Source organism: Halictus rubicundus, chromosome 10 (genome assembly GCF_050948215.1).
Source record: "Halictus rubicundus isolate RS-2024b chromosome 10, iyHalRubi1_principal, whole genome shotgun sequence".
Classification (NCBI taxonomy): domain Eukaryota; kingdom Metazoa; phylum Arthropoda; class Insecta; order Hymenoptera; family Halictidae; genus Halictus; species Halictus rubicundus.
This window is the reverse complement of record NC_135158.1, coordinates 16,447,648-16,469,355: the sequence shown is the minus strand read 5'-3', so window position 1 is coordinate 16,469,355 and position 21,708 is coordinate 16,447,648. Positions and strand designations below refer to the sequence as shown.

At 36.3% G+C, this 21,708-nt stretch overlaps 7 protein-coding genes across 10 annotated transcripts; 4 read left to right on the top strand and 3 right to left on the bottom strand.

Moving 5' to 3' along the window:
• The first annotated feature begins 688 nt into the window (after positions 1 to 688).
• On the top strand, positions 689 to 2,260 carry LOC143357660 (uncharacterized). Its single transcript, XM_076794182.1, has 4 exons — positions 689 to 718; positions 952 to 1,049; positions 1,508 to 1,726; positions 1,903 to 2,260. The coding sequence occupies exons 1-4, from the start codon at positions 689 to 691 to the stop codon at positions 2,258 to 2,260; spliced, it is 705 nt and encodes a 234-aa protein (XP_076650297.1).
• A 404-nt stretch (positions 2,261 to 2,664) lies between these two features.
• Dsk (Drosulfakinin) lies at positions 2,665 to 4,048 on the bottom strand. The gene is made up of 3 exons (XM_076794181.1): positions 3,757 to 4,048; positions 3,129 to 3,258; positions 2,665 to 2,888 (listed from the first exon to the last, which is right to left on the bottom strand). The coding sequence occupies exons 2-3, from the start codon at positions 3,254 to 3,256 to the stop codon at positions 2,771 to 2,773; spliced, it is 246 nt and encodes an 81-aa protein (XP_076650296.1). The 5' UTR covers positions 3,257 to 3,258; positions 3,757 to 4,048; the 3' UTR covers positions 2,665 to 2,770.
• Positions 4,049 to 4,762: 714 nt separating this feature from the next.
• LOC143357910 (uncharacterized) lies at positions 4,763 to 7,151 on the top strand. Its single transcript, XM_076794610.1, has one exon. The coding sequence runs from the start codon at positions 4,898 to 4,900 to the stop codon at positions 5,945 to 5,947; it is 1,050 nt and encodes a 349-aa protein (XP_076650725.1). The 5' UTR covers positions 4,763 to 4,897; the 3' UTR covers positions 5,948 to 7,151.
• Positions 7,152 to 8,603: 1,452 nt separating this feature from the next.
• On the top strand, positions 8,604 to 10,786 carry LOC143358299 (uncharacterized). Its single transcript, XM_076795338.1, has 6 exons — positions 8,604 to 8,826; positions 8,940 to 9,127; positions 9,220 to 9,277; positions 9,347 to 9,818; positions 9,913 to 10,080; positions 10,161 to 10,786. The coding sequence occupies exons 1-6, from the start codon at positions 8,817 to 8,819 to the stop codon at positions 10,297 to 10,299; spliced, it is 1,035 nt and encodes a 344-aa protein (XP_076651453.1). The 5' UTR covers positions 8,604 to 8,816; the 3' UTR covers positions 10,300 to 10,786.
• Smyd5 (SET and MYND domain containing, class 5) lies at positions 10,288 to 12,635 on the bottom strand. Of its 2 annotated transcripts, none has more exons than XM_076795337.1 (6): positions 12,562 to 12,635; positions 12,102 to 12,159; positions 11,704 to 11,996; positions 11,329 to 11,644; positions 11,077 to 11,254; positions 10,288 to 11,009 (listed from the first exon to the last, which is right to left on the bottom strand). In XM_076795337.1, the coding sequence occupies exons 2-6, from the start codon at positions 12,144 to 12,146 to the stop codon at positions 10,684 to 10,686; spliced, it is 1,158 nt and encodes a 385-aa protein (XP_076651452.1). In that variant the 5' UTR covers positions 12,147 to 12,159; positions 12,562 to 12,635; the 3' UTR covers positions 10,288 to 10,683. The 2 variants fall into 2 exon arrangements, with proteins under 2 accessions (XP_076651452.1, XP_076651451.1); XM_076795336.1 differs by lacking the exon at positions 12,562 to 12,635 and adding an exon at positions 12,223 to 12,280.
• On the top strand, positions 12,350 to 20,652 carry Hfp (Poly(U)-binding-splicing factor hfp). Of its 3 annotated transcripts, none has more exons than XM_076795316.1 (11): positions 12,350 to 12,552; positions 12,636 to 12,662; positions 13,661 to 13,715; positions 15,642 to 15,707; positions 15,931 to 16,091; positions 16,702 to 16,748; positions 17,762 to 17,975; positions 18,463 to 18,949; positions 19,186 to 19,397; positions 19,474 to 19,867; positions 19,955 to 20,652. In XM_076795316.1, exons 1-11 carry the CDS (start codon positions 12,373 to 12,375, stop codon positions 20,062 to 20,064), a joined length of 1,953 nt encoding a protein of 650 aa, XP_076651431.1. In that variant the 5' UTR covers positions 12,350 to 12,372; the 3' UTR covers positions 20,065 to 20,652. The 3 variants fall into 3 exon arrangements, with proteins under 3 accessions (XP_076651431.1, XP_076651429.1, XP_076651432.1); XM_076795314.1 differs by lacking the exon at positions 16,702 to 16,748 and adding an exon at positions 17,279 to 17,337 and having other exon boundaries at positions 12,351 to 12,552; XM_076795317.1 differs by lacking the exons at positions 12,350 to 12,552; positions 12,636 to 12,662; positions 13,661 to 13,715; positions 16,702 to 16,748 and adding exons at positions 14,125 to 14,209; positions 17,279 to 17,337 and having other exon boundaries at positions 14,704 to 15,707.
• Positions 20,519 to 21,694, bottom strand: LOC143358307 (NADH dehydrogenase [ubiquinone] 1 alpha subcomplex assembly factor 2). Its single transcript, XM_076795346.1, has 2 exons — positions 21,377 to 21,694; positions 20,519 to 21,237 (listed from the first exon to the last, which is right to left on the bottom strand). The coding sequence occupies exon 2, from the start codon at positions 21,208 to 21,210 to the stop codon at positions 20,788 to 20,790; it is 423 nt and encodes a 140-aa protein (XP_076651461.1). The 5' UTR covers positions 21,211 to 21,237; positions 21,377 to 21,694; the 3' UTR covers positions 20,519 to 20,787.
• Between the last annotated feature and the right edge of the window lie 14 nt (positions 21,695 to 21,708).

Genomic DNA, 21,708 nt, shown 5'->3' with positions numbered 1-21,708 from the left:
TCTTCGTGGTCTTTGTGAAGATCCTCATTGAATTTTCTCCGAAATGTTTTCCTTAACAATGTCCCTTCCCAGCTTGTAATGAACAACAGAAACATTTTTAATGTTTAATGTTTGTAATCATCAACAAATGTAATAATTACCTTTTCACAAAATAGTTCAACACGTCATTATAAAGTAGATACATGAATTCTTCCTTGGCATTGCACTCGCGACGTTTGTCTGCGAGAATATCCTGGAAAGGTAATTCTTCCTCCGTTCCATCCAACTCATCTATTTCAATCTCTTCCGTTTTATCTTCTTCCTCTTCCTCTTCTTCTTCTTCTTCTTCTTCTTCATCATCAAATGATTCTGTAGGTAAAGTCATTTTCCTACATTTTCGTGATATAATTTCTTTTAGCGTGTCCTCCATGTCTATTTTTTCTTATTTCAATAGACTGTGAGAAAGCGCAAATAATTATTTTAAATATACCACACTGTTCTCAATAATATATTTTCTTAATGTTATGCGTATCGATTGACTTTTCGATCAGTTGTAATTAGATGTGAAGTAATAAAAATGAATATTTTGTAACACGCTATCGATAAATGTTGAATGCTACGTTCAGGATCCTTTATTATGTCAGGTCGACAAGTATCGACGATTTTGAGTGTTATCAAATAGTTTTGAATTGAAGCAGAAAGAGACAAAATGACTGGACACAGAAAACCACCGACAAGTGTAAGTCTTAATATTTTTATTTTGTAAATTGATAAGGAAGCGTTTCAAAGAATTGTGAATATATTTAATTAAAAGAAATACAATAAATGTATTATAGTATTTATATTTAACGAAAATTAAATTATAGGAAGTAGGAAGTATAGGAAGTAGATTATTTTGTGGAAACAATCTATACATACATACATATATTAGTATGTCATTTAATAACGTTTTACTTGACATTTACTTTATAGACTGTTTTCGTATCTTGCCCTGACGAAAAAAAAGAAGTGGAACCAATTGTTTTTCACGTACCTGCTACTTATAATGAGAAAGTAAAAATTCATGATTGGTAAGTATGTTCTTGTTAATATTTCTGTCACGATGAATTTTATAAATATTGTTAACAATCTCATTCGTACTTGTAATCGTGACTTTAATCGCGAATGTCACATTATTATTACTTTGCGTTATATTCTCATTATGTCGTTATATTAAAATTATAATTGATATTTTTTAAAATATTGTCACAAGCTATCAAATATTTGAATACAGACACGTTCTTCGATGACTATTGAGCTTGAGGGGAATGAAATTCCCCGTCTGTTTTGCGTAGCAACCCTCGTCGATTACTGTCCCTCAGAAAGCGTTAACATCGTAACCGGTGTGTGTCTAAATGGATATTTCCACTCCATAATATAATTATAAAAAATCGCTATAATACATGCTCATAAATGTAATGTTTCGATGCAGTGATCCAATGTAATTTTTTGAGGAAAACATACCTAAGAATTGGAAACATTTTCGCAGGCAAATGCCCACATTGGCAGAGCCCAGGGACAATAAGAATATCTTTCCACCTGACGGAAGTCTCAATGTGTCAACGTATAAACGATTAGGCTCGGAAGTCGGAGGTACCGGAATGTCAGAAACGCAAGCTATGCTGGCCCAGATTGAGCTGAAACATCTATACGCGCCAATTATTCCTCAACGAAGACTACTCAATATGAGGGCTCTTGCATCACAGGTGTACGTACCAATATTTCATCTTATATGTTCGATGTGCTTGGAAGAATATGTATGGATTATACTGCTGCTGTCCAGACCTCGGCAAATTTTATTTGAAATGAAAATAAGAAATAATTTCTTTCGGACAATTATCTTCGATGCTGTGATTTGAAAATGAAAATAATATTGATTGATAGGGTCGAGGAGAAAAAGCCTTCATCCGTTACGGAAGCAATGTATGATCCTGTAGAAGCACGATCCATGGATTACAGGACGACTCAGGAAGTTGATTATAGATTACCTTATCCCATCAAACGAAAACCTCCACCGCCACCGCCACCGCCAGTACCGTGGCTTATGAATCGACGGACAATCGGTTACAGTCTTCAAGAGTTAGAGAGACGGGACGGTTATTATACTTTCTTGGATGATGGCATGGAGGTCCACCAAAACATAGCGAACCTGAAATCGAGAAGGGATAAAGCGGATCAACCTACACGCGAGGACAATTCGTCGGAAGATATTACTTGCGTTGCTGGTCCAGAACGAGAATAGTTGGATGCAAGTTTTCCATGACGTTTCAACATTTTACTAAATTTTTTTCATTAAAATAAATTAATACGTATGTCGCATATCATTTTTTTTTTAAATATTCATTATGCTTTAAAAATAAGTATAATTAATATAGGCTCGGTAATTCGCACCCCCACGGTAATTGGATCCTTTACCGTATATCACTAGATTGCGGATCTTTATGCAAAATAAAAATTGTCGTTGTGAACAATTTAAAATGCACACAATAAGAATGACGCATCAAAAGAAAATTTGGGTCTTCGTTTGTAGAGTTTTATTTGTAACGGTAGTAATAATACGGTAATGCATTAATTGTCAGTTGAAGATAATTTAGAGTTGCGCAATATCGTAGCGGAGGATAAATGAAGGAAATGCAAATCTGGGATGTAAAATATATTTTGTTTAGAACCTAAATAAGATGACTCTTACAGGAACAACACTGAAACATCACTACACAATTGCATCTATAAACGACAAGTGTCGTGACTATATTCATTCGTGACGTCTCCCATATCGTATAAGACCATAATCGTCGTATTGCTCCCGTTTTCCGAATCTCCTTTCTCCGTAATCACCAAACACTTCGCCGGCAGGATTTTCCACGGTGTATCTGTAAAAGAATAGTATTCAAATAAACAATATAGAATATAGATGATGCTATATATGCGGAAGATCGATGATTACATACAATGCGAAATTATTAAACATTAATCTAAGTTGTGACTAATTATTTAAAACATACGGAGATAAAACAGAAATTTGATTGCGTAAGTAGGAAGAACAGGAAAATATAAGTTATAAAATTACATTTCCTTTTTTATAAAATAAATTCATTGCATCGCATAATTACCCTCGAGCTAAAGGACGACTTCGAAATTTGCGATAAACATTGTTTGCGAGTTCAGGGGCTGCTTCGGATTTTCCACAGCATAACCAGACAACTGCCATTACGCAGAAGAATGCAGAGGTTAAATTCATATCTGAAATATAAGAAACAATTCTTTGTTAATAATCGGATACATAATAATACCACAATTCATAATTCAATGCGCGCGATGTAGGTTCATTTTAATTGGACTTGATAATCTACTAAACTATAAAATCACGCATTACCGATCGGTGATTATATATAATATCTTGTAATAATTAACGATCTACCGCTGTGTAAAATATTCAAACAATTTAGCAGAAGAAAGTTATGGATTCTCTGAATATTAAGCTGGGTACTATGTATAACGTTAAACGAAAAAATGTACAAAATTAATTTAGTTTTAACTTTAAGTAAACTGTAAAATTGTGTGTATCGGCGTGTATGTGGTGGCGAACGTATTAACAGACTTCCGGTAGGTAAAGCGTTAATAATATTAATTGATTATCTAGCGATTATTGCCCGTGAATTGATGATCAACTGTTAGAATACCGTACTGCAATTCGAAACAAAATGAAAATATGTAAAGTATGGAGAAGATGCTGTTCACCTGTATGATGGAGGACCTGAAACAGGCGAAAGAATGCACCGTCCACAGTTTCGACGTGGCTTTTTATACGTGAACTCCATCATCCCCGGAAGCTCGGAGGAACGCGTTGAGCTCCTTGAATTTTAATTCGCGTACCTCCGGTCTGATAAACAATTTGCTTTGCCGTAGACGCCTCCGCTGATGAATCCTCAATATTCCACGATGATATTCGATGATTGGCAGCTCAAGTAACCGTATTACTGCGCCTTCGCTTCGCTTTTCGTTTTCTATCGTGACCACTTGATAAGCGGACAGGACGCCTCCTCAGATTAATTTTCTAACTTTATAATAAAGTTCAAATCGATTAACTGTAAGAGCCACGAATTAATTTGTGCACGTAATATACAACGATACTAGATAACATTAGTAATATGATGATATTAGTATACTAGATATTATTAATATCTATCTGTTAGACAATATTAATAATATTGTAATGTGAATAGTATCATATACTAGATATTATCAATATTATCTAACATTGATAGTTATAATATCAATAATATCTAGTAGGTATTAATAATATTGACACTAGAACTCCTGGACCCGTCAAAATGGCGGGTTCAAAATGTTCTAGAGATGCACTCGTGAGAATTTTGTTAGGGCGATTTATTTCTTTGGTAAAATATTTCATGATAAAAATCGCTAAATATTCGAGTAAAAACATTCTTATTATTTGTATAGAGTGTGTATGTATAAGGAACCGGCAGATTCATTCACAAGTATGTACTCTAGACCGACAAATATAATGAATAATCTGTTTTTGCATTGATTGATCCGCTCCGCGATCAATCTCGGCTATTCATATACATATTTCCGTGTGGTTTTTCACGTAGGTTTTTCTCGGCCGACACAGCCATCGCGAGCAATGCCGACGGGACGCAACGGGACTGTAATAGGTTACGCGACAAACCGAATTTAACGTTCGTTCGGACGAGGTCACGGTCAGGGATTACAGAGAGTTTCGCAATGGCTTCGGTCTTTGCAGTGCTTCGAAGGAATCCTATAAATCGGAGCGACGTTTCCTTCGAAAATTGAATTGCTCGGTGACCGATTCGGTCCCTGTCGGAAAGTGTGTGCTGCCGAGGTCCGGCAGTTTTGCATGACGGAGTCACGGCTCCCGTCGCCGTTGGCAGCGATGACGGAGGACGTCGGCGCCATGCTCCAGAAAGGCCTGACCGAATGGTGGAACGAGGAAACGGAGTACGTTTTGCAGAGGATCGAGAGATGGGCGGCGTACGCGAGAGGCTATAACCGTCTACGTTCCCAGAGACTGTCCCGGGGACGGATGACCATGCAGAACGGTCAGGAGCCTCGCTGGAGCATCTCCTCGAACAAACTGATCATCGAAGACATGTCGTGGAGTCCGCGGTTCCACACGCTGAAGAAGTCCCGACGAAAGTCCCGAGCCGAGGAGACCAAGATCAACTGCTGCGGCACTTTCAACTATCAATCGAACAGCAACCTGGACAGCAACTGCCTGGAGACGTACAGGTACGACCATAGCATCTACTTCAAGACGATCGGCGACATCAGGAACAGCAAGAAGGACCTCGCCGAGGAGACCGAGAACGAGCAGGAAGACAGGATCTCCGTCAGCAGCGAGGAACTCGTCGAGTGGGATGTGAACTCTGTGTCGGATTTCATAGCTAATCAGCTGTTGGAGGAAGGACTCACCAGTCAGAACATGAAAAATATGTTCGCTACCACGACAACCACCGTTCAAGATCACGACCAAGTCGACGCGATCGCTTGGACCAACGTGGATTTGACGAAGCTTCGTTTGAACGAGGATGCTACCTCTGGCGATGTCACCGTGATCGACGAACAGAATAATCCAACGGTCCTCGAGATCGATGAGGAGAGTAATAATAATTTTCCGGAGTGCATCACGTTCGTCGAGGATACTACTTTGAAGAACCAACAGGAGCATTTCGATCACGACGGCGAGGATGCTGTCGAAGAGTCGCGCAACAATCATGAAGTCAAGAGTTGCCTCGTCACTCGGAAAACCCGAAGAGCAAGCAGAAAAATGAAGCAGTCTCCGATCATGGGTGACAACGATGTTATTTGGCCGAGTGTTTTGTTGAATTATACAAAGAACGTAGATAACATCAGTTCTCCGCATCACTTTCGGCAAGTGACCAAATGAATGCTGAATCCGCGTCTTAGAAACGTATAATTATTGCGAGTATTAGAATCTATTAAATATTATGGGATACGCAATCGTGATTTTAGTTTGACTAAAACTGTATGTATAAAATACGTGACTTCGAGACCAATATCGATTATTTCCGTTATTTCGCAACGTAATCTAGTTAAACAAATATCTTTCATCTTCGACATACAGTACTCGATATTCTATTAACCGTTGAGCGAACTATTGGGACCGATGCGGCCTCGCCAAAATTTATTACGCAACCTTTCTATTTACCATTTCGATAGAGATGAATATTAAATAATGTCCCCTTAAGGGTTAGATGTGGGTGCTTTTCAAAATTATTAATAGTACAATTACTAGGTAGCCGAAAAAGTTCGTGCGAATTTATATTACAGACATCAAGATATTTGATACTTTTTTTAAACGTAATTTGATTTAACCAAGTTTGTATGTTCTGTTAATATAGTAATCTCTGCTTTTATTTGTGAAAAATAAAATAACTGCCGCCTTGGGTTTGACTGTTTGTATAAGAGTTTAATATGGACACACATAAGTGGTAGTTAGCAAGGATTAGTATAAGGATAATAGGAGAGTAGCAAGTCTAAGATATGAGGAGGATGTGGTGAAACTTCCTGGCGAACATCCTTTACGTTTCACGAGTTAGACCAACAACGTTAGGTTACATAGCAAGTGCAGTAACAAGATTTGATAAAAATTGATTCAGTAAGCTAAACAACGAAAACATGAATTTATAATTCTTCGCTCGGTATCTTTCGCTTTGATAAAATATTTAGTTAATTCAGTGTATAAAACTTTGCATTAACAGCAATTCGATATTACAGATTTGTGAACAAATGCAAGGTTTTCGGTTTAAGTTTATCGTCAACAGGAAAACCACACAAAATTTTTCCGATACCTACACATTTACATGTTCAGTTTATTTATACAGTCGAATAGGTTGAACACAAACGATAGATTTACATAGCGAAGCAGCAGTTAGGCATAATTTGCACATATACACACACGATTAACCATTTTTTTGTATTTTATTGTTTAGTTTAATTCTTCACTTACAACAAATAATTTTGTACGAAAATAATGTGGAATTACATGATACAGAAGTGAAGTTGAAAACAATGTTTCTTTTATTGTAGAAAACATAAAGATTGAAAAATATACACATATATTTTCTGTTGCTGGTACTATAATATTTCACTACTCCCAAATCTGTAAATAAATACAAATAAAGATACAAATGAGCCGTTCATTTGCTAATTTGTTTAACTCTACAAAATAAAAAGGAGAGAAAATTACTGAAATATTATAGTACAGGTTCATGTTTAAAAGTGCTTTTAATTTTTGTCATTCAGTAGTATTAATTAAATGTTAAGAATTATATTTCAATAAAAATACGTACGTCCGTTCGGATTGTTTCTGCGATCAATGGAAGATGGACATTTCACTCATTCAACTGCTGTATCCTAATGCAATCCGAGATCTCGTAGTTTCCGAACTAATTTGGTTCAAATTGAATTGACAAGAGAAGAAATTAGTTTGCGATTGCTTCAGTGGAAATTCAATCCTGTTCTATTTCTTCCGACAATCTTTCAATACTTTTTCACCACTTTATAACAGGTATACAATAGCAGTTGATAACATAGCCCTTTTCGGTTACACGACATAGGTATAAATCAACGTAAATAATTCTCAATAATTATAATATGTGATTTCGTTTTCAAGAAAATTAATATTAATAATAAACGATACTTCGTACCATGTGTGATACCTACTAAAGTATATTAACAAAGCGTTTGCCTCTTTTAGTCGCAAATATAATCCGTTAAAATTTCAATGAGCAAATAGGTTTAATTCCCATCCGTCCCTCGTGTCAATTTGACATGTTTTTCACAGCTTCTGAGAAAGCGCGTCCTGCACATCGATTTATTATTCGTGAACGACGCGAATAACCTTGTTTTAATCTTGTCTCATTTTATCACAGTTTTTCATTTTCAAGAAAGAAATTTACAGAAGTTCATTTATCAAATTAATGTTTTACACATTTTTGTGTAAAACGATTCTAACGACTCTCTCAAATAGGGCGGTATATTTTTTATAATTAATATTATTTTAATAATATCAATTCCAATAATTCTGATTAATATAACGGTCCATTTTAGCTGGGTTCTCTTGAGCGGGTGTTAGGTTTGCTCTCGTGAGCGGGTTAGGTTCGTAGTACCCGTGTGCGAGGTCGGTTAAACAAAAATTAAACGGATTCTGATCGGTGCTAAAAATAATGTAGGTTCTGTTTCGGGCTAAAAATGATGCAGGTTTGGTTCCAGGCTAAAGAGATGATGCAGGTTCTGTTCCAGGCTAAAAAGACGATGCAGGAAAAGTGGGGACACTAAAACCCCGAGCGTGAGCACTCTCATTTCCTCTCTGTATGTACCTATTGACTTTTACGTGAAAATTGCGTGTATACATGTGCCAGAGAGGAAATGAGAGTGCTCACGCTCGGGGTTTTAGTGTCCCCACTTTTCTGCATCATCTTTTTAGCCTGGAACAGAACCTGCATCATCTTTTTAGCCTGACACTAAAATACCGGGCGTGAGCACTCTCATTTCCTCTCTGACATTGCCTACAATTGGTAAGGATAAACACGAACATTTCAAAAGAACTGTTCAGTTGTGTTCAGTTTAAGCGGGAACATTTTAACGGTAATGTCACCACAGACGAGGTATACGTCTGTGATGTCACGCAACTTGTGTACGTGTTTAATGTATCTGCTGGATAATTTTTGAATATTTGACAATATATTAGAATTTCACAACTTGTAAGTGTCATTTAATTCGCGTGTAACATAATGCCGGACGGTTAGTATTGTACTTATGTTATTATTCTTCTCGCGAAGAGGTTATATTGACATGTAATGCATATATAGAGATTGAGCCTGCATGAAAGTAAACAAGATTTTCTAATATTTTAGCAACAATTTTATCCATGGAAAGTGACATAGTCAGAATTATCAAGAGATTCAAATTCGAAGAATTAGAATCGGCGGTAATGCCTGTTTTCCCTGAAATTTCTTGGAATAAGATCAAATCCGAGTTGGTCAAACACCACAACACTTTTACTACAACGAATGCAGCTCAATTTATCAAGATAGCTATAGCCGTAAGTATTCTGTTTCAATGTATTGGGATATATGCATTATGCGTAAAGAATATTTATATATGTATATATATATTTATGTGTCTTTGTAACAGGACAACAACATAAGCCAGAAAGATTTAAAAGATCGTTTATCAATGTTACAGCTAATAGGTAATATGTAATTTCTGATTATTTTATCTTCATTGTTTGCTGTCTATTACCAATAGTTAAACGTTTCAGATATAAGCTGGCACAGTCATAGAAAAAAATGGTACGGTCACTTATTAAAAGGTTCTGGAAAGCCTATAAATTACTTCAAACACAAAGGAATTCAAGCTGAAATGAAAAATTATTTTAGTTCTTTAAATGTGAAAATGGATATCAAATTATACACGCATAATAACACTACATACATCTTTCTAACTCAAAAGAAAATGAACGACAGAAAGAAGAAGATTCTGCACGGTTTACCTATTATTTTTGCTATATTTGTGGGACAGAAATATTTTTTTGCCAGCAAGAAAAAAGTTTCTTCAGATATTTTGCAGGCAATAATAACGAGTACAGGATTCGAGAAAAGTAAACAAATTAATTTAATGGGTAAAAATTTAAAATCACTGAGCAAAATGTGTTGGAAACGGAAGGAGGGAGTACTAGATTCAGAAAAAATTAGTAACATTGTAGAGTATAACGATGCTGACCCCGAGAGAAAGTAATTTTTATTTTCAAAAAAATCCGTAAAAAGAATACGATTTCTTTTTTATTACTCATACTAACAGATCCATCGTTTTTGTATATTTTTTTAGAGCTACCGGTATAGATTTTACTCAACGCAAACAACGTAAAAAATATGCGGAAGAATGTTTTGGGGATAGTCCTGTTATTATGGAATTACTTGTTTTAAATGGATCTTGCAAATCTTTTATACGCAAAGACGAGTCCACAGAATCACAAAATGAATTTATGAAAGCTACGTTAGTACTATTTTTTATAGATTCCTAACATATTTTAATGTTTCGTATCATCGAGTAAACGTAAATTTTCTGTATTTCAGATGGGAGTACCATAGTCCTAATATTCTTGCCTTATTAACGAACTTAATAGAACAACGAATACTTGTTACACCTGTACCACATTACATATCGAACCTTATGGTTCTAGGCGAGAATGAATTGACGATCTCAAATAATTGACGATTTTATATTTAAATGATATACAACATTAATGTATAGTCACAATTGCAGACAGAGCTTGCATACTCATTTTATTATCGATTGGTATCTTTTAGAAATTTTAAAAGAATTATATAATTAAAATATAAAAAATTTCTAAAAATTTTAGCGGTTTTAATAGAGGCTAGTATTTAAATAGTGATAGTATTGACGACTGCGTTGAAGAAATATTGTAATGTTATAAAAAAATGAAATGTTATTGCACATAATTTGTTTTCAGTTCTTTACAAGTGAAGGATAAATTGTAGATAGAATGACTTTGTTTGTAAAAATTGTATACTTTTAGTACTTGTAATATCATATTGTGTGAATATAATATCAATGAATGAAACTTTCTTTCGCAGTTCAACTCGACATATCGTCATCGAACTCATCTTCTGATGTCAAATCTGGATCGCCAGCTTGCGACAGACATTTATCGCAACGACAAACAAACAAGTACAAAGAGCGTAAAGCTTTTTGTCTAGAGTGTCTACTCCTTTCTTGATCACATTCGTCAAGATAACTTATACATATTTCTTCTTCAGGTTGAATGTTGCGAATCGCTTTTAAAACTAACACATTATTCGAAAATGGAAATTCTACGATCGCATTTGGTACACAGCTATGATTTATCGCTGACTGAAGGGCGTATAGACCAGAACCTTCGTTATTTAGAAAAACACCTACAGCTGAAAATATAAAACCACAGTGGGTATTAGGAAGATCAAGCTCAACGTAGTTTTTTATAATTGTTACCTTCGTCCATTTCAGAGTAGATACGATCTATTAGTTTATCTACAAAAATTCGTTCCTCTCTCGGTAAATCTAACGCGGATACATTTTTTACCCATACGCTAAACGCGCTAGTACCGATCCCTTGGCCATTTGTACCTATTAAGGCTAATAAACTTCTAAAACCATCTGGTGTAAACCACTGAAAATTAAAATTCATGCAACATTTGTTGTAACGTAATAGATTTTAATCGCATTTATACTTTTGTTGCATACGTTAGACGTAAGTTTTGTATCCAGAGCTTTCTGCATGGTTTCTCTAAGTACATCGATTTGACCAATAAATTTTTCCTCTAACAGCTTGTGCGCAATTTCATGTACTTCATTGACTGCACAATGGCAGAACTGTGAAAATGTGGACAGAACCTCCTCTTTATTATCGGCTTGATTAACTATAGCTACCATTCTAGCTGGTAACATTATTGTTCCTGATTCTGGTGGGTAATGCATTTGCTTCCACGTTTCGTTTAACTGTACAAGGGGATGAGATTCATCTTTTTCTCGCGTACGAAAACATAACGTACTGTGATACCTACAATTGGGTTAAATGTTTCAATGACCCATGGAAACTGTTTACAAATCATATAGTACCTTGAGTAAGCTTCGTTTTGGCATTCGATGCTACAATATTTTGTAGCGCAATCAGGACATTCTACAATTAATTCTTTTTTTGTTTCACAACATTCTGGATGAGGCAAAATAATTGTTGAATTTTCAGTCAATCTATGTACATTTTCTTCAGCGGTTTCTAACGGTCTTAAGCAATTGTCGCATGCTAAATATCCATACTCTAAATTCCACGAGAACTGACAGCAAACTAAAGGTTTCTCCGTTAAAATTGTATCTCCATCCTTGAACGCACGGCTAGCAAAAAGACCTTTCCCCTGTAATGTAATTTATGTAAAATTTTATATGAATCAATGACAGGCTTAGTTTTCAGTGAGATGTGACTTAAAAGTTAAACGATGTAATATGTTAATATATTCTACCTTTTCTTCGTTAATTACTTTAACTTTAAAGTTACTCGAACTCATCGTTTTCCAATTTCTTTAAAAAAAAAACGACACTGTAATAAAATGCATAACAAGACACGCATGTACGTATTCTAACCATCAAATATGTATTTTTTGCCCATCATCATAATCGTACTACCATAGTCAAACTGAGTCCGAAAGGTTCGATGGAAGAAAAAGATACATACATGCATACATAGTGCAATGGGCGTACAAAAAACGATTCTAAAATTCTGTGGAAACGGATATGTTATTATTTGTAGTTAAAAACGGTGTAGATTTTAAATATTTATTGAAATGGTTGATGTACAATGTACATGCACAACGAAGTAATGTCGCAGAGTACTTGACTCAAGTACTCTGTGCTAACGTTATGTGGAAGTGCTCGCAGCACTTCCGTGAAGACAAGCTTCGGATCGCTTCGGATGTAAGTTACCTGTCGCGAATCGGTTCACTCTCCTCTGATAAAGAACATTTCAAAACTGTTGACTTTGTTTCATTGGACCGCAGGGAATAATGAACGGCGCGATGGCAATGGTAAGTCAGCTTTCCTCGTCGTTTTTCTGAAAAACATTGAAACTGTTCAAACTAACAAACTATAGGGATCATGATGGCGGTTGTAAATTACTTCTAACGTATTTAAATGATTAATACTCGAACGATGTATGTAGTAGATCATCAAGACAGAACGACAATATTCTTTTTACCGTACTCGATAACGCGTACAAATAACTAATTAATACGAAACGTGTGCACGTAATATTCTATATTAGTCAATCGATAATGTTATTGGCTTTACCATCCAGTTTGATACATTCTGTTGTAATGTATATGTACTTTGTGAATGAACAGTTTAATGTTACTACAATTTTCCTGGAACTTTTACATTAGATTTGAACAGTATTTGAATATTGATCAAGTAACTTTTAAGTATTGATAGTCGATTGTTTAAGGACTACAGTGAATATCCGCTGTAATTCCCTTGCACGGTTTTGGCGAGGTACATTCAGATGAAATCTTTGGTTCTCGCCGAACGTTGCATTTCAAATACACAATGCACACAGTGGGATAGGGACAAGAAGGCTGAGAAAATGTCTTTCTCTGATACAATGTTGCACGTATGTACATACATACGTAGAAACGGACAACGAAGCTTGAGAGGAGTGTAATATAACACGACCGGGTATATCGGTATCAGACCAAATCAGAATTATATCAAATTTGGTATCATTTTCATTAGAAAAATGCCACGAATATGTTGGTGAAAGTTCCATAAAAAAATAATGAAAAATAAAGAAATCTTGTTATTGGATTAGTAGTGGTCTTCTGATCTCACACCGATATACCCGACCGTGTTATGTTCTCTGGAGCTTCTTGGCCCCTGACAGTGGTGTGGGTAGTTCCAAGGAATGGAAAACACAAGGCTTATAGAGAATTAGAGCGGATATTCACTATATCGATTAACCGCTGCTAGTTAAAGCATCAATTTTTGGTAATAACAAATTTTTGGACTACATTCGATGTATGTTTCACAGGCACCGACGTCCCAGAACAACGCAGAACCACCGAGCAAGAAACCTAGAGTCGAAGGTACATTGCTAATGCATCCCAATAACTGTATCCCCCTAATCGCTAACGAATCGTACGGTTAAGCATACAAGTGGAAAAAGATGGTGAACAGAGAAGCAGCGACAAGCATAATATAATTTTAAGCAAAGGAAATGATGAAGAGAAACATATACTATTTACTTAGGACAATCAGATGCTAGCTTTCTATTAAACTGCTGGCAAACTCTAAGCGTTGAGAGGTCTATTGCAGTTTCAGAATATATTTTGGTAGGCTAGGGTAATAGGTGATCGTTGGCCCTCAATAAAACTAATGTATGGTTGTCCTTCTGTTCTGAGATGTTACAGCGGAGAGACAGTACAGAATCTGTGGCCTACGACTGAGCTGTGATCATGAGCGTGCGCCAAACAAAGAAAGAGAACGCTACATTCGTTGAACAGAACAAATCTGAGTTTTGCAAACTCCACTGACACAGCATCTATTGTCGAGTACCAAATACGATGCGTATTTTAGATAGGTCAGCATTTTAGGGTAGTCTTCTTCCATCCTAATTATAAGCCTCGATCTACGTGGAAATTATTTTGTTCAACAAATTGCTCCCTGTCAATTTATTATGTAATTTCAACAAAAAAGAAAAAAGAAACCAATCGATTTCAGAGGAGGCTTATAAATAGGATAGGCAATGGCGATGTGTATTTTTCAAGATATTCTCAAATGAAATTCGTCGTGTTTGCGTTTCCATTGTATAAGTACGAGGTAAGAGATTTTTTTGTTAAAGAAGATCGGCCTGTTGCGATTTAGTAGGAAATTATTGCAGAAGGGCGTACAACACGAGAAAAACTGTACGTGGCTTTTCAACGATCGGTCGCGTTCGATTTCTTGTCAATTAGGATCGCCATTGCTGCATAGAAAGTGTTAGGGCTAATTGCGTGGTAGGTTGGAAAAGGCAAACTGTAAGAAAATGGCGCAGAAAATGCACTGAGAGTATTCTCCTTTGCTTTGTGCTTACAGATTTGTGCGTCGCCTCAATCTCGGATAGTTTGCGCACAACCATCATTGCTCAGCCCAGAACACGGTTAGCCGTTAATCAAACGATCGAACAAAGTTAACAATATATCAATTCGTGAAACTGCAAAAGTCGTAAAAGAGAAAAACCAAGCGTTTCAACGTGTTCTGATTTCTGTTTCAGAGACTAGCAGACCAAATTGGTTATGATCGTATGAAACCTAATCTAGTTATCGGTAGTCTGATTTCGTTGAGGCTAATAATAATGTAAACAGTAACAAAGTTTAAACAAAAGATGCTAACGCATTCGATTGCAGATATATATATACATATATATATCTCTTTGTAAATTTTCATTGAAGTTGTTTTAAACGAAATTCGAAATCGTTATTATTCTTGTACCAAAGTTTATTATAAAGTGATTTTACGATAAATGGTGTGTAAGAGAAGAAGGAAATTCCCCTTTTTTCCTCGATGCGTATACACGTACCATGTATAATGCACATTATACATAGTATCTTGTGTTAATTATTCAATTGTAACATTATTCCTGACTATTTTAATTTCTTTGAACTTACAGTTCGGAGGACGGTTCTACCGTGGGAACTGCTGCACGACGTCGTTACTTTATTCATCTCATTTTAAGTTTCGAAATTGCTGTGGCGCTTCATAGAAAATTACGTTTCATATGATTTTTATTTTTTATTTGCACAGCAATACGATTTTTCAATAACGAACTGGCAACGCGAATACTTGAAATCCTTTTCAATTTTAAATAAAAGCCATAGAAAACAAAGTTGTGAAACATCAAAATTATATTCCCTACAAAATTGTCATTTCAGTATCTCTTATCTATTGTCGTGAAAAGATACATATATGGTGGAGATACGAAATGATACTAATTTTAATATTACAATTATATCTAATACTAACTTTCTTCGTAGGAAATGCATCAGACTTCTTGCCAGGCCCTATATATGATCTTAATCAAATCGGACAAGTTGTTGCTGGTGAGTAGAATTAGAATATTGTACAACGTTCTCGACGAAATTCGAAATGATGTATATCGTAATTGTGACAATCGAATCATGGTCACTCCAATTTAAGTAATGTTGAGAGTTGATAATGAACAAGTGGACAAGTAGCTGATAAGATCTGACACGGCACAGAGCAATTATTTTCCTGTAGTTAACACGAGCTAAGCTGTTAAGCATTGCATTGATTTTGTTGCAGGACCTGGAGCTAAGTATCTTACATTACCTGGCATTCTAGGTGCAGGTCTCCCAAAAATTACATCCGAACAGCAGGATACAGTAAATAGAGCAAAGAAATATGCCATGGAACAAAGCATCAAAATGGTTTTAATGAAACAGACACTGGCGCATCAACAGCAGGTAATTTTCAAACACGAAGCTAACAAACTTTACTCGCCTAACATACATTTTACATTCCATTGTACATTCATCGATTTCTGTCTTGAGAATTTTCTGTTCTACGATGTGTAACACGATACAGTTATTACCGTGTATTACACATCGACCATGTATACATTCCGTTTATATTTACCGTTTCAGTGGACAAAAAGCATGAAAAGAATGTTACCGAAGTTTTAGTAGCTCGGTGATCGAATGCTAATTCTTAAGAATGCACAATGGATGCAATGTATATCTTTTAATTTGGGGTTCTTTTTTATCTCAAAAAGTATCATTTATGAAAAATGTATTCTATATGTTGCTTCCTCTAATTAGCTCTTTGCCAATACATAATACCAAAAAGAGAAAAGATCATTTCAAATACGCGAATACAGTAGTTTAAATTAATGTTTGTCCTTGCAATTTAGCTCGCCCCGCCGAGTAATTTTAAGCAATTGCATAAACATTTTAACCTGTGTTCGTTATGACGAGCGAGTAAAGTCACAAAAATATAAAAAGAAATTTAAAAACAAAAAAAAAAAAGACGAACACTGGAACCTAACTCTGATTGGTTGATTTTTTCTCCCCGCAGAAGAATAAGTTGGTCCTGCGGCAGCAAGTTTTATTGCTAATGTGCAGGTTAGTGTCAACCAAATCAAGACAGAAACAATATGAAACCGCCTTACGATCAAACACTCCTAAACGTTTCCCTGAGTTACTACTGTAAGAGAAGGTTAGATATCTTGAGATAATAGTCGGCGGGAGCAGAGCTGTACCAGCGCGAAGGAGGACAAGTTTTTGTGCATGAATCTCTGGACGATTTGAGAAAAATAATCGAAATATGTACTTCTGAGCTCAACTTTTCTTTCTTCCCGTGTTGCTTGGTATACTGTATCGTGCTTGTAACCACAGTTTACATGACCAGCTTATTTTTCTTGTATTCGCGTTATTATATTTGATCATCACAGTTTGATATTTGGTAAAGGGTAGAGATTTCCCATCGAGTATTATCAATCGTATTAATTCGTTATGTCGAACGAAGAAAAGTTTGGGGTTGAGCAAAGAAGGTGGAATGGTATAAGAGCTTGGGGGATTTTTGAGATGAACGAGACTGGTGTATGTAAGGGGGAGGGATATCAATAGAAGGCCTATGGTCCTTTGTGTTACAGCAAATGGCTAGTCAACGGAATCAGGTGCAGAGACAGCAGGCTCTCGCCCTCATGTGCAGGTTTGTTTGTTCTTTGTCTTAGCCCTCGAAATTTCGTCCTCGAGACTCGGCATTTTGAATCGAAGATCTTTTTCAACTCTCGATTATCCATTGTGTAATTTTTCAATTGGGTTATCTTAGACGTTCGATCGATTGGAATCGTGATTGCGTATTCTTCATAATTTCTTTTTCGTTTTTTTTCCCGTTTTTTGTTTTCTTTCCAAAACACGCTAGAATCGCGCTAGAATCTAGCTGGAAAAATATATTATTTTACACAGAGCGGAGTCTTGCATTCGCACGAATAAATGTTCCGCTCGATCAGTGATTAGTAATAGGAGAGAGTAGAAGATATACATTTTGATAATCGTTAGAAATAAAACAATGAAAGAATTCGGTCTAATAATTGCGGGTAATTGTCGGCTGAAATCAAATTCCTGTACGACAGGGTATATGTGGGCAGCATCAGTTTCGAATTGAAAGAGGACACGATTAGGCAAGCTTTCTTGCCTTTTGGTCCTATAAAATCAATCAACATGTCTTGGGATCCTGTTACCCAGAAGCACAAAGGATTTGCATTCGTCGAATACGAGATACCTGAAGCAGCACAACTTGCTTTGGAACAGATGAATGGTGTCATGATTGGTGGACGTAACATCAAGGTAGCGGGACGTACCTATATAACGAATTTCCTGTCCCCCAGCAATCCTATCATCCCGCCGGAGGTCGGCAAATTTTTATATAGTAGTTTTATCCAATATAATATCGCTTTTGATTGAACTGCATCATATTAATAGTATGCACTTCGATCAAAATCCTTCTTGAATTTCTTCTTAAAAACCATAACGATTGTATCGACCTAAATCTTTCAATTTCTACAATGCACCGATGTTTCTCGATTTTTACGGTGCTATTGCATAAATGTCGAACAAGCCTTTGTTCGTACAAAGTATAATATTTTGTTGTCCAAAAAATTGCCTAATTGATAATGTGTGTGTGTGTGACACGCGTACACGCATAATTTCTTCATAGTTCCTTCCTTCCTGCCTTCCATTCCATTCCGTTTCTCTGTTAATTAAATGTTACAATTGAAATTATATTATTGCGACGCTAAAAGTACCTTTCCTAAATTGCTGTACTTTCTTTTAGGTTGTCGGGCGACCATCAAACATGCCGCAAGCTCAATCGGTCATAGACGAAATTACCGAGGAGAGTAAACATTATAATCGCATTTACATCGCGTCTATACATCAAGACTTAACGGAGGACGATATTAAATCGGTATTCGAAGCTTTTGGTCCTATTACCTACTGCAAATTAGCGCAAGGTAGTTCACCTCATCGTCACAAAGGATACGGTTTCATCGAGTACGAAACGATGCAAGCTGCATTGGAGGCTATCGCATCGATGAATCTGTTCGATCTCGGTGGCCAGTACTTGCGAGTAGGCAGAGCTATCACACCGCCGAATGCTCTTATGGGACCACCGAGTGGAACGAGTATGATGCCTACTGCAGCGGCAGTGGCAGCAGCCGCTGCAACCGCCAAGATTCAAGCAATGGATGCAGTGGCTAGTAACGCGGTAGCTCTAGGACTAACTAAGCTCGGAGCAGCTGCTCCCCCGATTCTGAATCAAGGTATAGAAACATTACCTTACCGATCCTCCTCTGATTTCGATGATTTTTCGATATGTCAAAAACCTGTTCGCCTGTCTAAACAGAGGATAAGTGGCCATCGATACTAACGCGTGTTCTGTCACAGACGCGCAAGTATAGACAGGAGAAAGTTGCTCAAAATATCATCGAAATCGGAGGATAGGCAGCTGTTCTGCGGGTACACCGATATTACTATTGATATTTCAATGTGTATGCAGCTTTGCCCGGTATAGTGAGACCCACTCTTGCTCCCGCCACGATGATGGCGCCACCAACTATAGCAACAGTAGCTCCAGTCATTCCTCCGCCCGGTATAGCTATACCACAGGCTCTAACCAGACCACCAGCAATCATTCAACCGATACCTGGTCAACCGGTTGTTATACCGCCACCAGCGGTCGTAGCTCCAACAATAGTGGGTACTCCGGTTGTAAGTGTTTGATAATTCGACTTGTGTTCGCCTAATATTCTTGTTCGAAAATGATAAAAATGATTTCGATCGTTAGATACCAGTCACGACTACCACAAATTCCGACATAATGAGGCGAGCGCAGGAACAAGCGGCTCATCAAAAACAGCAAGAGGAACTGCAGAAGAAGTTATTGGAGGAAACGGAACCTCAGACGCTGCAACAACAGGAAAATATGTCGATCAAAGGACAAAGCGCGCGTCATCTCGTCATGCAGAAGCTTATGCGCAAAGTCGAATCCCGAGTTGTTATCTTGAGAAACATGGTGGCACCGGAAGACGTCGACGAAAGTTTACAAGAAGAAATCCAGGATGAGTGTTCGAAATTCGGTGTTGTGGAAAGAGTTATTATTTATAACGAGCGACAGTCCGAAGACGACGAGGATGCGGAAGTTATCGTGAAGATTTTCGTCGAATTCTCACAAATGAGTGGTAAGCGAATCGTACATTTTTCTTTTCAGAATAATCTTATCTCGTCTTATGTTTGAATTTTATTGATATAATCGATGAACATTTCAGAAGCGGAACGTGCAAGGGATTCTTTGAATGGTCGCTATTTCGGTGGACGATTAGTAAAAGGAGAGCTGTATGATCAAGCTCTATTCGATAATAACGACTTTTCAGGTTGATCGGAAAACCTTACGTTTTTCGTGCATTGGACTGTTTCAATTTCTTTCGATCGAAAGAATTTATATCTGCTGTTGACTGATGTTTCGTACTCTGATACACGCGAAGTATCTTTTTACAAAGTCCAGGAATCGGTATATAATCTCTTGATTGAGCAAAAGAAAAGCATCGACTTGGATAGCAATTTTTCTATAGCAGAATTATCTTTAAAATTGGTAGAATATTCGAAATTTCGTTTTGATATTTTCTACTACATAGTAATGCATACATTTGGAAGTTATCATTTCATTACATCGAAGAGAATTTTTAGAAAGAATGTTAAACATGGTGTGTTTGACTGAAGTTCCGTAAGAAAAGGATATTCCATATACACGTATAGTTTCAGTACTGGTTTTTCATTACATCGATCAATTGAAGAAAACGGTCGATGATATACAAAAGAAAATACAATAAATGTATATGTATAGAAACGTAGGATATAATAAATTGTTTTACATATAGACTATACTTCATGCAAACAATAAATACATAAATTATACATCGTAATACAAGTATATGTTATAATAAAATTTGTACATATTTACTAGATATTTTATTGATTTTAATTATTCAATGAGTTCGTTCAATCCGAGATGAGATTGTTCCTTGTATTTCATTAGCTACCTATGTATAATATTTCTTTCATATTGTTGTCTCCTAGATTTTGCTTTACAGTCTTTAGATTTTTACTTATTTTTATATTCGTCGTACTCGGGGAACGGTTTTCGTTCTTTGCTGTCAATGTACACTTGAGATTTTTCTGAATTGGCACTTCCATATTTGGCTGCTATTTCTGCAGCTTTTTCCTTTTTACTCATTGCTATCTGATAATTCCTTTCTAGTTCTTCCGGCGTCGGTGGCTCGTTTCTACGATATCTCAACCAAGATTCCCATTCCGCAGGCATTTCTGGATCGAAATCGTCTTTGTTCACAGCTTCGAAGTAACGTGTTGGTTTTTTCCGTGACGATTTACTAGCTACTGGTGTTTCATAGTACTTGGTACCATAACGATCTTCGCCTATCAATTTAGTACGATTGAGGTTGGGTTTCATAGAGTTAATGAAACAATTCCAAATCAATTTCATCACGCCTCGTTCTTTTCTAGACATTTCGTTATTGTATTAGAACAAGTCAAACTAAAAGAATTAAAAATATAAGTAATTAGAACCATTATCGAGGAAGAGAAGCCGAATAGCCGATTGCTACTCAAGTTTTAGGTTAGCTAACTAGCAAAACGAACGTTTCGAGTAGTTAATAATAGCCTACGATACTTACAAGTTCGATTTCATGTACAGTAACAATGTATTTCTACGTATTAATATGTAGATTATAAATTGGTAAAACTTTCCTTTAAATAATATATTTGTACAAACATGAGCTATAGCGACGAGGTTGTATTACATAGGAGCAACTGTCACAAATCAATTTCCACGATTTATTGCGCATAACATTTATTATAACAATATAACAGGTATTTTAAATCAATATCAATTGTACGACGCTTCTTAAATAAAATAAAGAAATATAGTTATAGGTTACGTGTCTTGCGAAAAGTTCCATGGTATTTGCGTTGATTTGCTGATTTGCGTTCAATCGCGGTCACGCGA

Excerpts from the sequence above, each read along its gene's own strand:
- LOC143357660 (XM_076794182.1), top strand. The coding sequence starts at position 689 with ATGACTGGACACAGAAAACCACCGACAAGT. Across the intron at positions 1,050-1,507 it reads AAAGTAAAAATTCATGATTG|GCAAATGCCCACATTGGCAG; the intron begins GTAAGTATGTTC and ends ACATTTTCGCAG. Across the intron at positions 1,727-1,902 it reads AGGGCTCTTGCATCACAGGT|GGTCGAGGAGAAAAAGCCTT; the intron begins GTACGTACCAAT and ends ATTGATTGATAG.
- Dsk (XM_076794181.1), bottom strand. The coding sequence starts at position 3,256 with ATGAATTTAACCTCTGCATTCTTCTGCGTAATGGCAGTTGTCTGGTTA. Across the intron at positions 2,889-3,128 it reads AGTCGTCCTTTAGCTCGAGG|ATACACCGTGGAAAATCCTG; the intron begins GTAATTATGCGA and ends ATTCTTTTACAG.
- LOC143357910 (XM_076794610.1), top strand. The coding sequence starts at position 4,898 with ATGACGGAGTCACGGCTCCCGTCGCCGTTGGCAGCGATGACGGAGGAC.
- LOC143358299 (XM_076795338.1), top strand. Across the intron at positions 9,128-9,219 it reads TTATCAAGATAGCTATAGCC|GACAACAACATAAGCCAGAA; the intron begins GTAAGTATTCTG and ends TCTTTGTAACAG. Across the intron at positions 10,081-10,160 it reads AATGAATTTATGAAAGCTAC|ATGGGAGTACCATAGTCCTA; the intron begins GTTAGTACTATT and ends TCTGTATTTCAG.
- Smyd5 (XM_076795337.1), bottom strand. The coding sequence starts at position 12,146 with ATGAGTTCGAGTAACTTTAAAGTTAAAGTAATTAACGAAGAAAAG. Across the intron at positions 11,255-11,328 it reads ATACAAAACTTACGTCTAAC|TGGTTTACACCAGATGGTTT; the intron begins GTATGCAACAAA and ends TTTAATTTTCAG. Across the intron at positions 11,010-11,076 it reads CTACTCTGAAATGGACGAAG|CTGTAGGTGTTTTTCTAAAT; the intron begins GTAACAATTATA and ends TTATATTTTCAG.
- Hfp (XM_076795314.1), top strand. The coding sequence starts at position 12,373 with ATGTTATTATTTGTAGTTAAAAACGGTGTAGATTTTAAATATTTATTG. Across the intron at positions 16,092-17,278 it reads CACTGGCGCATCAACAGCAG|CAAATGGCTAGTCAACGGAA; the intron begins GTAATTTTCAAA and ends TTTGTGTTACAG. Across the intron at positions 17,338-17,761 it reads GCTCTCGCCCTCATGTGCAG|GGTATATGTGGGCAGCATCA; the intron begins GTTTGTTTGTTC and ends CCTGTACGACAG.
- LOC143358307 (XM_076795346.1), bottom strand. The coding sequence starts at position 21,210 with ATGTCTAGAAAAGAACGAGGCGTGATGAAATTGATTTGGAATTGTTTC.